At 47.1% G+C, this 15,464-nt stretch overlaps 1 protein-coding gene and 1 long non-coding RNA gene across 5 annotated transcripts; both read right to left on the minus strand.

Moving 5' to 3' along the window:
- Positions 1 to 4,130: 4,130 nt before the first annotated feature.
- Positions 4,131 to 5,991, minus strand: LOC109782541 (probable aspartyl protease At4g16563). Its single transcript, XM_020341164.4, has one exon. The coding sequence runs from the start codon at positions 5,909 to 5,911 to the stop codon at positions 4,433 to 4,435; it is 1,479 nt and encodes a 492-aa protein (XP_020196753.1). The 5' UTR covers positions 5,912 to 5,991; the 3' UTR covers positions 4,131 to 4,432.
- A 1,407-nt stretch (positions 5,992 to 7,398) lies between these two features.
- On the minus strand, positions 7,399 to 10,380 carry LOC141041859 (uncharacterized). 4 transcript variants are annotated; one of them, XR_012203632.1, is made up of 4 exons: positions 10,223 to 10,380; positions 8,795 to 9,491; positions 8,610 to 8,712; positions 7,399 to 7,921 (listed from the first exon to the last, which is right to left on the minus strand). It is a non-coding gene; the product is annotated as an uncharacterized lncRNA (long non-coding RNA). The 4 variants fall into 4 exon arrangements; XR_012203630.1 differs by having other exon boundaries at positions 8,610 to 9,491; XR_012203633.1 differs by lacking the exon at positions 7,399 to 7,921 and having other exon boundaries at positions 8,278 to 9,262; positions 9,327 to 9,491.
- Positions 10,381 to 15,464: the final 5,084 nt, after the last annotated feature.

Here is a 15,464-nt window from a genome sequence, read left to right on the forward strand (position 1 = left end):
CCAAGACCAGACAAGCCAACGGGTAGAATCATCAGGCAGCTTCATCCAAAGAGCCCTCATTGTAGCTGAAACACCCCCAACACGCCAGCCTTGCACTGCTCTAAAAACTTCACTTGCCGTCACCTCTAGCACTGTTACCACCAGCTTCAACCTTCTTTGTTTTCTCATTTTAGTCTTTTCAACTTCATGAACCTTTTCTAAATTCAACTTTTTCTAAAATACTTGAATTTTTTCCCATATTTGTGAATTTTTCCAAATTTGTAAATAATTTTCACATTTTACGTTTTTTAATTACAAAAGTTTCCATGTCTTAATTTTAAAAAAAATCGTAAACTTTTCCTCAAAGTAACGAACATTTTTCAAAATTTCATGAACCTTTTTGTTTTAATAAGTCAATGGTCACTGGTCCATGAGTCAACTGATTGGCCAAAACGTAGCTTGGACAGACCATACACGTGAGCGCTAGTGGGCTCAGCTGGCGCCAAAAGCGCTGTATAGGAGCACCCTGTACGTAGTTGCGAAATCACTAGTTGAGGGTTACCCTTTGCAAAGAACGCTCGCACCTTTTCAGTCCTGAGAAGTGGCACACTGCATGTACAGTTTTTCCTTTTTTCGTAGATTCGTTAATTCAAAATGTTTTATCTTTTGAACCATGCATCTAAATGTTGAACTGTTTTCATCATTGGATTTCTTGTGTCTAGATTTTCAGAACTAAATCCCTGTTAATAGGTTACGATGAACTTTCCTTTTACGAAAAGACTTCAAACAATAAAAATGAATCACAAACAAAGAAAAAAATCCGAGTTGTCACAAAAAACACAGCAACGTCCGAGTATTGCCTTGCCTGGAGGAGAGTGTCCAGCGAGCCAGTCCAACAATGTTATGTTAGTGAGTTTTCATTGTTCGTTAATTTCAGTCTTTTTTTCTTTTTTCTTTCTTGTTTTAATTTTGTTTATATATTAAAATATTATAAATATACATATTTCAAAAAATATTTCTTTAAATTCTGCAAAAAAATTACCGAGCTTTAAATAATGTGCAAGCAATGTAATAAATTACTCACGTAATTAAAAAAATGGCCATATTGTTCAAAAGAGAATACATCATATTAATAAAATGTTCATATGCTTAGAAAATACTTTTATGAGATTGTAGAAAAATGATTATACATTGTAAAAATTTGTTCGTGCAACTTTTAAAATAAGTTCATACCATTGAACACAAAGGTTTGTGTAATTTCAAAAATGTTGGCACGTTAAAAAATATGTTCATGATGTTTTCAGGAGAAAAATGAAAATGTAACAAAGTCCATATGATTCAAAAATAGTTTCATGAAATTTAAAAAACTTCACATGTTTAAAAATATGTTTTATGGTATTTTATAAAATGATCTTGAAAAGAAAAAAAGTTTTCATGTTTCTTTCTTCAAAAAATGATCTTAACATGTACAAAAATGTTTATTCCATTTAAAAATGTTCATAAGCACTTGAAAAAATGTTGGAACATTTTACGAAAATGTTCATGAATTTTTGAAAAACGTTCAGTTGGTGTTTAAGAATGTTCACTATGTATTTAAAAAATGTTCAATGTGCATTTTACTACTGTTCAATGTATTTTGGATTTCATAGTGTATTTACAAATGGTTAACATGTATTTGAACAAAGTTGGCATGTATTTGGAAAATTATGACAATAAACAAAAGAAGAATTTGAAAAACCGAAGAAGCCCGATAGAGAAAAAACATATAAAAACAAAAACGTAAAATATGCGCAAAAGCTTCTTAAGCAGCTCCTTAGAGCCTGTACAACCACAACTCGCTCCCTCCACAACCACAAAACCAAATGTCCTAACCATATTTCAAACAAACACATGTACACTACATCGATCATTTGAGATAACATAAAATCATAGCATTTCGGACATCGAACATCGAAATAGTCCATCGAGAGGCCCGACGGAGTTCAACTTTTACCTAAATAGAACATAAAACAACTATAATACAAACGAAGCAGTGGGCAGGCGGAGTTCACCACTTCCTCGCCTTATGCTTCCCCTAGCGGTCTCAGCAGTTGTCCACGACGTACGCCTCCGCAACGGGCGGCGAGTCGTCGCCCGCCTTGCCACTGTAGTCATCGTCGGAGGAGGATGAGGACAACCTAAGGAACCCAGCCATGCGGAGGGCGACATGCTTCTGCTCCGCCGGCACCGTCTTCTGCCGCGCCACCTTCGCTGATTCCTCGAGCGCCAAATAGAGAGCCGACGAGTTCTTGCAACGTCTAAGGCGGGCATCGGTCTATGCCGAGGTGTATGACCACCAGATTGCGGGGCGGAGCGCCGCATCGTCATCCTCGGTGTCGACAGCGGCTCGGGCGGCAGATCTGGATAACCGCGGTCGTGCCTCGCTCCGCCCTGCGCTGTCGCATTCATCACCTGGCGGTAGGCACGGCCCACCGCCTCCGGGTGCCGCTGCCACGACGGTGGGCTAGGGGTGCGGGCACCAGTACCCAGCTGCACCTAGTTGGGGTAGGTGTTGGTTGTGTCGAGCGCCGCTGCTCAAGCTGCCGCCTCCTCGTGGATGGCAGAGAGCGGGCAGGGAGGTGTCGGGGGGCCGCGAAGGACGAGCTACCGACCTAGGAAGTTGGGGACATCGTTGAGAAGAAGCTCCTGACCCGGTCCATCCGCGTGCGCCGGAGCGCAATGCAAAGGGCGAGCTCCTCCTCGTCCGAGTCGGACGAGTCGACAAGTGGCCTATGGCGATCCCCACCCAGTCGATCTCGTCGAAGCCGGAGCTGACCATGGCTGAGGGGAGATTGGGTGGAACCGTGGAAGGGAAGGGGACGGAGGGGAGCGAAGAGGGTGAGAGGACTAAAGCGGAGTGGGATTTCACTAGGGCTGATCGTCCGGATGTGGTTTTCGTGGGGACGAGGTGTGCCATAGCGGGCCGGTCAGACGCGACGACGGTGTCCGTGTGCGTCATATCCGCCTCACAATGGGTTGGATATGTTGGTTGCCGTATAGTCCGGGCGTTTGGGCTAGGTATGAGGAGCCAGATTGGGCGGCAATTTTCTCGTCCGGACGGTGACCGGGCAACCCACTCGGGTGTTTGGGGCAGAAATGGGATCCAGTTATAGATGCTTCCAGAAACTTGTTTGCAAAATTTTGTTGGTAGCTTACCAAGCCAACCACATACGGGGATGACCAATCCATTCAGTTCACATTTTAAAAGGCCAATTCAACCATTTATAGTATCCGAAAACCTCTGCACGACCGCTCGGCCAAGTATTTTCAAAGTCTAGTAGTTGAATAAACGAATAAACCTGCAAGAAGTTTCGAATATGATTTTACACGCCCGTGGCGTGTCGTTGGAGACGTGCAGGGATCCATCCTTTTTTTGTTTTCTTTTCGAACAGTGCAGAGATCCACCTGCCGCAACGCGATGCACGGCTGGCGGTCAGAGCGGGCCGTAAATAAGGAGCTGTGCACATTGATTGAACGAGCGGCACTACAGCAGGTAGCAGCCGCCATCACTCCATGCATGGGTCAGGGTACGCCTGCGCCGGCACGGCTGCGGCGGATCAGTGCATCACATGCCCATTCATTCATTCACACCGGCACGGCACGTACAGGGCATCTAATTCTTGTAGGTGAGAGTATTAAACACCCAGCAACCAAACGATACGTACGACAAAGCTCCACGGACATTCCGCCCATGACGCATCTACTAACTACCAACAGTACAAGCTTGATTAACTCTGTTCACGAAAGCATCAACGATGACATGTTCGCTTTGCCCAAAGCATGCAAATCGATCCATCTACCGAAAGCAAAAGAACAAAAGCAGATTGAGCACCGTCCCTGTGTTTCTATCCCTGCTACTTTCTTCCACCTAGAAAGAAAGCAAACGGGATTGCTAAATATCAGTCGACTAGACCCTATATTGACGACATCTTACGTGAAGATTCGTGTAAATTTAATGTTTTGGTTTCATCTTTTTTTTGTGTATTCTGTCACTTGAGCGAGCGTTGGTTCCACAGATCTAGCCACACCTAGAAGCAAAGCAATGGTCGACCGATCGAGCAGCAATGCAATGCAGGAGGATGGATCCTCGCCCGGCCGGGGTGAACAAGAGGTGAAGCAAACACGCGTGCAGTGCACACAGTACCGTTCGTTTTTATTTATTGCTAATTGAAATCCTCAAAATCTAATAAGCGCGGGGCTCTGGATCCGAAAGCTGCCTGCACGAGCGGGCAGCTTAATCTGTCACTAACTTTTCCACTGGATTCGATTCAGTACAGTACGTAAGCAAGCGAGCATGCAATGCATGGCTGCCTGTACTCTCTTGGATTAATTAAGTAATTAAGCAGGAGCCGGTAACTACACAGCTCCCGCGCTCCAGTCCCAGTCCAGCTCGCCGCTGCGAGGAGGAAGGAGCCTACGACGACGAGGAGCAGGGCTGCGGCCGGAACCCGAGCCGGTTCTTCTCCAGGTCGTACTCCACGTGGTAGTTCTGCTGCTGGAAGCTGCCCAGGATGATGGCCGGCCCGCCCCCGCCGGACACCCCGGCGCCGCCGCTCGCGCTCGAAACGTCCGACACCACGGCCAGGCAGATCGCCTCGGGGGCCTCGCCGGACGCCGGGCCCGCCGCCAGGAAGTAGTTCTCGATCGGGAGCCGCATCTCGGCGCCCCCCGTGAAGCGGAGCGACAGCTCGGGGAGGTCCATGGTCTTGGCGCCCGCCGGGAGCGCGAAGCAGGGGCGCAGGCCCAGCGCGTCCTCCACGGCCTTGGACCGGTTGTACCTGGCCCCCACCGCGGCCACCATCGCCGCCGCCACCGGCTTGAACACCGTCGGGTCCAGGTAGGTGAAGGTCGTGCCGGAGTCGATGATGGCGCCGCCCCCGCCGCCGCCGGACACGGGCGCGAAGGCCCGCGCCGGGAGCGCCACGCTCTTCCCGCCCACCGCGATGCCGGCCAGCGACAGGTAGTAGTACACGGAGTATGGCGGCCTGGCGCCCGCGTTCTTGAGCAGCGGCGCGTACTGCATCGCCTTCGCCTTGCCGGCGGAGGAGGCGCCGAGGACGAGCTCGCCGCTGACGGTGGCGTCGTCGTCGAAGTGACGCGAGAGGAGGCAGTAGGAGAACTTGTTGACCCCGAGCTGCGCCGGCACGGAGGACGCGCCGCGGCCGAACCCCGCGAGCCCCGACGGCGGCTGGTGCACGGACGCGAGGCTGCAGCCCACGGCGAAGTTGCGCTTGGCGGCGCCCCGTGGCGACATGCGCAGCGTGTCGGAGACGAGGAGCCCCGCGGTGGAGCCGGAGCCGTAGACGACGAGGTAGGGCGGGCAGACGTTCTTGGCGGTGGCGGAGCAGTTGGCGGTGCTGGGCCTGCAGGGGGCGGAGTTGCGGGCGCAGTCGGAGAGGTGGGACCTGGAGTGGATCCAGAGGCAGGAGGGGCTGCTGCAGGAGACGACGAGGGAGGAGGAGGAGCTCTTGGGGTGGAAGACGGGGAAGGAGCCGGCGGCGGCGGCGCTGGAGCAGTTCTGGCACTGGTAGTTGGATGTGCAGGGCACCCAGGTGAGGTGGCTGCCCGTGTCGAGCAGCACCGGCAGCGGCTGCGGCGGCGTGCCGAGGGAGAGGGAGAAGGCGTAGCCGCCGTAGGAGTGCGGGTACAGCGCCGCGCGCACGGGGGTTGAGGCGGAGGCTTGGCCTTGGTGGTGACCGTGGCCGGCTCTGAGGCGGGAGGCGCGCGCGAGGGAGGCCTGGGCGAGGCGGGAGAGCGGGTGGTGCTGCGCGGCGGCGGGCGGGAGCGGCGGGAGGTGGCGGTAGAGCGGGATCGTGGTGGGCGTCGCGAGGAGAGGGGCGACAAGCAGGAGGAGGAGCAAGCACGGGAGCGCCGGTGGCATCGGCATCGGCATGGCGATGAGTGAGTGCCGAATGCACGGGGGTTTGGGTGGGTTTTAAGAAGAGCAGAGCGGGGTTGGGTTGGCGCTTGCTTTGCTTGGCTTTGAGAGATGAGTATATGTGCCTTGCTTGGGTTGGAGGGAGGGAGGGAGGATGAGATGACATACGGTGGGGAGCCATGGCCATGATGACTCGAAGGATTGGATTGGACTGGACTGGACTGGACTTGATGGGTCACGGGCGCACGGCGGAGACGACACGGCGCGTGCCGCGTGGAAGGAAGCGGTGCGGTGCGGTGGCCATCGTCGTCGGGCGTAGGCGTAGGCGTAGGCGTAGGCAGGCTGTCGGTCACCGTGGCCGGACAAACGGGCGGTGCACCGCTGCTCCGACCGATCGACGTCCAGGAAAGAAATTCTCCGGTCGTCCGTGACTGTTCAGACACGGTCGGCTCCGCAGTGTTGACGTCCAGGAAAGAAATTCTTCTTTTCATGAGGAAGGAAGGAAGGCATCCAAGGACGGCGATCTCATGCGTGTGAACGGGACGCAGTGGCTGACACAGCCGTAAAGAGATGATGATGCTATTTCCGGCCGAATTCAATGTAGATCTACCTACCATGCCCGCCTCAACTAGGTACGTACACCATGAGGGCCTCCGTGAAATCATGCACAAACAAGGGTGGCCGGCGCCGAATCCATATCCAGATGCCGTCCTTGTCTTCAGAATTTGCAGAGGCGGGAAGTGACAATTTTTTTTAAGAAAAAAAAATCTAGCACTTCGATCGAACCAGGATACTACGTACGACAGCCCGTGCGTTGCCACCGGCTTTGTAAAATTTGTACTGGTTGCATATCAAATTTAATATGGACAGACAAGATAGCCAATAACACAAAAAAATGATTTAAAATCCCCTTCACTTGCAATGTATTTTGATAAAAAATCGACCGTATAATAGAAAGACCTATCATATCTGATTCACAAAATAAAGAATCTGATTCACAAAATAAAGAAGGGGCTACAAAAACATTGAACTCTTTATTGTGCTCTGCATTACAAATGATAATAACACTTGAATGCCTTTATTATTTATGCTTAAGATACCATCTCACAAAAGCAAGTGTATTGTTATTATCCATTAATTGAAGACAAACACATGGAGTATTTTGTTCCCTTTAAACAAATGTTCGAACAAGTTACAACCAGAAACTCAATTCCATAAAAAAAGAACTTGATTGCAATATGCAAAAGCCTACATTCTAGAACATGCAATTCACCATTTAGGTACTACTGCAACAAAACACATCTTCTAGAACATGTTACTATCTTGGGAGAGGTAAATACATCAATCTTTGATAACATTTATTGTTAAAAAATTGTGTATACATTTATTTGTATTTTTATAATATTGTGATAAATCCATTGATGATTTTCTTCTAGTTTGTTTGAGCGGTGTAACGCCTGATTTGGTGTATCGGTTCAAAAGTAACTCACATAAGACTCAAAAGGAAATGTGTGTTGTAGTGTGAACTCTGACATAAACCGACCGAAGGGAAAGCCTAATTCGGTATACACTCAGACTTTAAGCTCAAATATAAGTGTGAATCACAGGCAGCATCAATTGTGAACAACAAGGCTAAAATTTGCACAGAGAATATGTTGTCACAAGTTTAAAACATATGTTTTTTCCCGTTTTAGCACAAAACTTGGAAAATACACAGTCGGATTGAGGAGAACACAAGTCTATAAGATTAGTCCTATCAATTGTTCATTATTCTATTAGCAACTAAAATAGAGAGATGGATAGATATATAGAGAAACAATACCTAATCAGATCCCCCAAACATCGTGAGGCAATATAAAATGTCTGAAAAAATATAGTTCTCTGAAATATTGCAAGGGAGCCCCAAGACATTGACATTCTAAATTGCTTAGAGCTTAAATGCTTAATACAATCATGCTTCTCCATTTTGAGCCAATCCACCTAACGTGGACTACTTCATTAATACATGCAATCATTCCAGATAGCCTGCAAAACAAGAGGTAAAAGTCAGTAAATATTGTACAAATAATTTTTTTAGTTGAATTGAAAGGCTCAAATTAAAAATCAACAAATATATGCAGGGTTATTTCATACTGCTAGTTTATTGGGCAGCATTAATCTCCTTGTTGGCATATAATGTATAATCCAAAATCATATTACCAATTTTGGGGCAACTTTATACTACTTGCGAATATAAAGAATATGATTAACTAACAAATATTGGATTGTAACAGATGTGAAAAAAAATACTTCTATGCTTCAACGAATCATATGGTGTGAGTATCGTCTGAAAGCTTTTAGGATAAACAAGGATAGAGGGTTGTTTTGTTCAAGGAAACAGAAAGACTCTCCTTACACCAAGTCTAAGTTCATCATCATTCATCATTGTTACATGTATAAAACGGGGAAATACACAATGAATAAGAGGAATAAGGATAGAGAGCCGTTAACTTCATCGCACTATTCATTTGCTTATACTGAAGAAATAAGATAAGATCCCCTGTGACAAATCTATTTATATTGACAAATGAATTCCCTCCATTTGTTAAAAAGATGCCTATTTGGTTGATCTGGAAGGCAAAGGAGAATTTCAAAACATGTATATGGTACCTTGCTAGAAGGAAAAAGATAAATGATATACTTGTCTCAAAATCAGAATGGATGATAGAATTACATAGAGCGGTTTGCCCATTTCGAAGATTCTCAGTGTTGTAAGGAACTGTGTCAACGAATTCCCACAGAAAATATAGCGTCTGATTCCAGGAAATGATTTATTTCTGTTACTCACAAACAACATGTACAACATTGAGAAGCTCCTCGTGAATCAAGCTTACAACACTGAGCATTAGAAAATCATACTCTCTTCTTGCTAGCCGGTGGTGAGAAAACATGTGCTGCAATTATTATTGAAATGTTCTCCTTGATAGGTTCATGAAGAATGCCGGCAATGAGAATCTCATCCAGTATTTAGGCCTGAAAATTTCACCACTGGTACTCATGAGAATTAGTCAGTACTAAAAAGAATGGTGTAGCTCTCGCAAGAAATTTCATATAACTCCACTGCTGGTTCTTCGGTGTCTGAATTTCAGCATATATGTGAATATTAAATCGACCTCACATACCTAAAGAAATTAGGAAAAACACCAAGGCCGCAGTACGGCTCCTATGTCTTTGACAATTTCGACACGCCTACCGCGTCCTCGCCGATTGTGGCGGGACCCCTACATCCTTGGTGGCGGCCACGGTGCCCACGTCCACATGCATCCACGTTTGGGCGGTACTGGGGCATGTGGTGGCACTGGAGCAGCCACACAGTTGTACCCGGCACTACTGCGTGTCAATGCAGATTAGAGAGATATATAGTTTAGGATCCAGAGATGGAAGAAGATACCTGGGCCGACACTGCTCTCGTTGATTCAAAAATCCCTAGGACCATCCCCCAGCAGCGGGCCCTCTCATCCTCTTCAAGGCTGCCTACCGCCTCGCGCTGCTCCTTTTCTCGCTTATCTCCACCGGCGCTCACCTTTCCGGTGGTGCCATCCGTCATGCCCTTCGTCTGACAACAAAAATAATTTGTTGTGAATATATATTGCCAATTAGGCATGGACAATCATTGCAAACTCAAAATTCGATTACTGTAAAAGAAGGAGCTCGATATCAGATTACTTGATCTTTCGTAGAGAAAAACAAAATACTAAACCAAACTTTGCTAGAACAGCAGGAGATCAGCCCAAATAGCTGCTCCATCACCATATGCATAGTTATAAGATAATTAAATATTCTGATTCATCTGCACGGGCATCAAGTTTCATTATAAGGGTTCAGATTTATTTTAGGGCAGAGAGACTTTAGATGGTTTCTATCTCCCTAAATTCTAACCCCAATGTGCATCTATGTCCCTGTTTCTTACATCCGCACTCACCGACCAGATCAAGAAGAAGCACCCAGATCATGATTCAAGTATTTTAAATTCATAAGACAAAAAATTAACATCAAAATAATCTCGAATAACAATGGAACCACCAATACCAAAATTGAGAAGTACGCTAGATGGTCTCTCCGAATTTGTGAGATTTCCATATATCTAGATCTTATGTACACGGGCTCATGTCTAGATCACTTTCATCAAATACTCATCATCAACTTAACTTGGATAGTTGGTCACATGTGCCATGGATAGTTGGCCACATGTGCCATGTGGTACGTCTAGATCACTTGTTGGGCGTATTTAGGACTGCTCTCAACGTACAGGTAGCCATTCCTATATGTACAGGTACCTCACCGTACCGCTTCTCACCGTACAGGTAGCCCCCTCACTACACAGCAGCCGATCACACAAGCCGCTTGTCCCCACCACGGCGTTGCTCTGCCGACCTCCTCTCCCGTCAGCCTCCACAGCCTCGTGCCCATGTCCTCTCCCCACCATGGCCTCGCGCCACCCCGCCATGGTCTTGCCCCACAACCAACACTGTCGGTATCACATAGATCGACGTGCGGCCCCGCCATGGTCCCGCCCCACAACCAACTTCGTCGGTACCACAGAAATCGATGTTGTTGCTGGCGTCCATCCTCGGCGACGACGACCTGGCATGGCTCTAGGCCAAGGCGGTTGCCAAGGCAAAGAATCTCTGCTTGACCGCCTAGAAGGGCGTGCAGTTGGCGGCCAAGCTGCCGTCCAAGCACACTCCACCTGTGGTCTTCCTGCAGGTCGTATTGTGGCTGAAGATACTAAAGATACCAAAGATAAAGGCAGAAACTTTAAAAAGATCATCTCAACAAGGTATGCAAGTAATTTCTTTTGGGTGTTTGAATTGCCACATCTTGGGTTTTGTTTTCAGTCCATTATATATTCTAGGGACAAACTTCATCTCATTTCATAGACCAAATAATATTTAACTACAGGACCAGATTCGCGTAAACTAATTTGCAAGGTTTATTCGATTTTGTGCATGACAAGGGGCAAGTAGAATTTTTTTTGTATGCACTTAGCAAGATTAAAGTAACAGGCACAAAGTGAATCAAGTGTCTTCAACAAGCAATTTAAAAGTGAAAGTAGATAAACAACTTACTAATCCACATAGAAGAGTGTTGAGTATTGAAATTTGATTTGCCGCATTGCAATAGTCCGCTATGGTCCTGCAGTAATATGTGTATGACAGCAAAAGGATCTTCAAATCAGTATGTACACTAACTTATCCATTATAATTCGATATAGTATATGAGATAACTTGAACATCTCTAGAAACCAGTGTGGAAAAAAATATAACAACCAAATCGCACGTGTGGATTTTCATATGCACATTCCCAGACGCTACAAACTTGATCAAAGCCGAGAGCAAGGAAATGCATATCACAGTTGCAATGACCGCTAGGAGAACCCTCTCCACATCTGCGTGTTGAGAGACTTGAGATATTAATTTTGCAGGCACTCCACACAAGCACATGCATGTTATGTTAGCAGAGTAGAAGAGCCATCATCTTAAGTTAGGGTATACATTATCATTTTGGGTCTGATCAAATGGAAATACCTGCTCATGTCTGTTGGGGAACGTAGTAATTTCAAAAAATTCCTACGCACACGCAAGATCATGGTGATGCATAGCAACGAGAGGGGAGAGTGTTGTCCACATACCCTCGTAGACCGAAAGCGGAAGCGTTAACACAACGCGGTTGATGTAGTCGTACGTCTTCACGATCCGACCGATCAAGTACCGAACGCACGGCACCTCCGAGTTCAGCACACGTTCAGCTGGATGACGTCTCTCGAACTCCGATCCAGCCGAGTGTTGAGGGAGAGTTTCGTCAGCACGACGGCGTGGTGACGATGATGATGTTCTACCGACGCAGGGCTTCGCCTAAGCACCGCTACGATATTATCGAGGTGTAATATGGTGGAGGGGGGCACCGCACACGGCTAAGAGATCAATGATCAATTGTTGTGTCTATGGGGTGCCCCCTTGCCCCCGTATATAAAGGATCACAGGGGGGAGGTGCGGCCAGCCTTGGGGCGCGCCAGGAGGAGTCCTACTCCCACCGGGAGTAGGACTCCCCCCCTTTTCCTAGTTGGATTAGGACTTGGGAGGGGGGAAAGAGGAGAGGGAGAAGAAGGAAGGGGGGCGCCGCCCCCTTCTTCTTGTCCTATTCGGACTAGGCGGGAGGGGCGCGCGGCCCAGCCCTAGCCGCCTCTCCTCTCTTCCACCTAGGCCCACTAAGGCCCATTATGTTGCCGGGGGGTTCCGGTAACCTCCCGGTACTCCGGTAAAATCCCGGTTTCACCCGGAACACTTCCGATATCCAAACATAGGCTTCCAATATATCAATCTTTATGTCTCGACCATTTCGAGACTCCTCGTCATGTCCGTGATCACATTCGGGACTCCGAACAACCTTCGGTACATCAAAACATATAAACTCATAATATAACTGTCATCGAAACGTTAAGCGTGCGGACCCTACGGGTTCGAGAACTATGTAGACATGACCGAGACACGTCTCCGTTCAATAACCAATAGCGGAACCTGGATGCTCATATTGGCTCCCACATATTCTACGAAGATCTTTATCGGTCTGACCGCATAACAACATACGTTGTTCCCTTTGTCATCGGTATGTTACTTGCCCGAGATTCGATCATCGGTATCTCAATACCTAGTTCAATCTCGTTACCGGCAAGTCTCTTTACTCATTTCTGTAATACATCATCTCGCAACAAACTCATTAGTTGCAATGCTTGCAAGGCTTAAGTGATGTGGATTATCGAGAGGGCCCAGAGATACCTCTCCGACAATCGGAGTGACAAATCCTAATCTCGAAATACGCCAACCCAACATGTACCTTCGGAGACACCTGTAGAGCACCTTTATAATCACCCAGTTATGTTGTGACGTTTGGTAGCACACAAAGTGTTCCTCCGGTAAACGAAAGTTGCATAATCTCATAGTCATAGGAACATGTATAAGTCATGAAGAAAGCAATAGCAACATACTAAACGATCGTGTGCTAAGCTAACGGAATGGGTCATGTCAATCATATCATTCTCCTAATGATGTGATCCCGTTAATCAAATGACAACTCATGTCTATGGCTAGGAAACATAACCATCTTTGATCAACGAGCTAGTCTAGTAGAGGCATACTAGTGACAATCTGTTTGTCTATGTATTCACACTTGTATTATGTTTCCGGTTAATACAATTCTAGCATGAATAATAAACATTTATCATGATATAAGGAAATAAATAATAACTTTATTATTGCCTCTAGGGCATATTTCCTTCAGTCTCCCACTTGCACTAGAGTCAATAATCTAGTTCACATCACCATATCTGCATATGCTAGGCTCGTCAAGTTTAACCTGAGTATTCTCCATGTGCAAAACTGGCTTGCACCCGTTGTAGATGGACGTAGAGCTTATCACACCCAATCATCACGTGGTGTCTGGGCACGACGAACTTTGGCAATGGTGCATACTCAGGGAGAACACTTTTATCTTGAAATTTAGTGAGAGATCATTTTATAATGCTACCGTCAATCAAAGCAAGATAAGATGCATAATAGATAAACATCACATGCAATCAATATAAGTGATATGATATGGTCATCATCATCTTGTGCTTGTGATCTCCATCTCCGAAGCACCGTCATGATCCCCATCGTCACCGGCGCGACACCTTGATCTCCATCGTAGCATCGTTGTCGTCTCGCCAACTATTTCTTCTACGACTATCGCTACCGCTTAGTGATAAAGTAAAGCAATTACATGGCGATTGCATTGCATACAATAAAGCGACAACCATGTGGCTCTTGCCAGTTGCCGATAACTCGGTTACAAAACATGATCATCTCATACAATAAAATATAGCATCATGCCTTGACCATATCACATCAACGCATAAAACCAGGCTCGGATGCCACTGTTGGGGAACGTAGTAATTTCAAAAAAATTCCTACGCACACGCAAGATCATGGTGCTGCATAGCAACGAGAGGGGAGAGTGTTGTCCACGTACCCTCGTAGACCGAAAGCGGAAGCGTTAACACAACGCGGTTGATGTAGTCGTACGTCTTCATGATCCGACCGATCAAGTACCGAACGCACGGCACCTCCGAGTTCAGCACACGTTCAGCTGGATGACGTCCCTCGAACTCCGATCCAGCCGAGTGTTGAGGGAGAGTTTCTTCAGCACGACGGCGTGGTGACGATGATGATGTTCTACCGACGCAGGGCTTCGCCTAAGCACCGCTACGATATTATCGAGGTGTAATATGGTGGAGGGGGGCACCGCACACGGCTAAGAGATCAATGATCAATTGTTGTGTCTATGGGGTGCCCCCTTGCCCCCGTATATAAAGGATCAAAGGGGGTAGGTGCGGCCAGCCTTGGTGCGCGCCAGGAGGAGTCCTACTCCCACCGGGAGTAGGACTCCTCCCCTTTTCCTAGTTGGATTAGGACTTGGGAGGGGGGAAAGAGGAGAGGGAGAAGAAGGAAGGGGGGCGCCGCCCCCTTCTTCTTGTCCTATTCGGACTAGGGGGAGGGGGGCGCGGCCCAGCCCTAGCCGCCTCTCCTCTCTTCCACCTAGGCCCACTAAGGCCCATTATGTTGCCGGGGGGTTCCGGTAACCTCCCGGTACTCCGGTAAAATCCCGGTTTCACCCGGAACACTTCCGATATCCAAACATAGGCTTCCAATATATCAATCTTTATGTCTCGACCATTTCGAGACTCCTCGTCATGTCCGTGATCACATTCGGGACTCCGAACAACCTTCGGTACATCAAAACTTATAAACTCATAATATAACTATCATCGAAACGTTAAGCGTGCGGACCCTACGGGTTCGAGAACTATGTAGACATGACCGAGACACGTCTCCGTTCAATAACCAATAGCGGAACCTGGATGCTCATATTGGCTCCCACATATTCTACGAAGATCTTTATCGGTCTGACCGCATAACAACATACGTTGTTCCCTTTGTCATCGGTATGTTACTTGCCCGAGATTCGATCATCGGTATCTCAATACCTAGTTCAATCTCGTTTCCGGCAAGTCTCTTTACTCGTTCCGTAATACATCATCTCGCAACAAACTCATTAGTTGCAATGCTTGCAAGGCTTAAGTGATGTGCATTACCGAGAGGGCCCAGAGATACCTCTCCGACAATCGGAGTGACAAATCCTAATCTCGAAATACGCCAACCCAACAAGTACCTTCGGAGACACCTGTAGAGCACCTTTATAATCACCCAGTTACGTTGTGACGTTTGGTAGCACACAAAGTGTTCCTCCGGTAAACGGGAGTTGCATAATCTCATAGTCATAGGAACATGTATAAGTCATGAAGAAAGCAATAGCAACATACTAAACGATCGAGTGCTAAGCTAACGAAATGGGTCAAGTCAATCACATCATTCTCCTAATGATGTGATCCCGTTAATCAAATGACAACTCATGTCAATGGCTAGGAGACATAGCCATCTTTGATCAACGAGCTAGTCAATTAGGGGCATACTAGTGACACTCTGTTTGTCTA

This window comes from Aegilops tauschii, chromosome 2 (genome assembly GCF_002575655.3).
Source record: "Aegilops tauschii subsp. strangulata cultivar AL8/78 chromosome 2, Aet v6.0, whole genome shotgun sequence".
In the NCBI taxonomy this organism is placed as follows: Eukaryota; Viridiplantae; Streptophyta; class Magnoliopsida; order Poales; family Poaceae; genus Aegilops; species Aegilops tauschii.

Excerpts from the sequence above, each read along its gene's own strand:
- LOC109782541 (XM_020341164.4), bottom strand. The coding sequence starts at position 5,911 with ATGCCGATGCCGATGCCACCGGCGCTCCCGTGCTTGCTCCTCCTCCTG.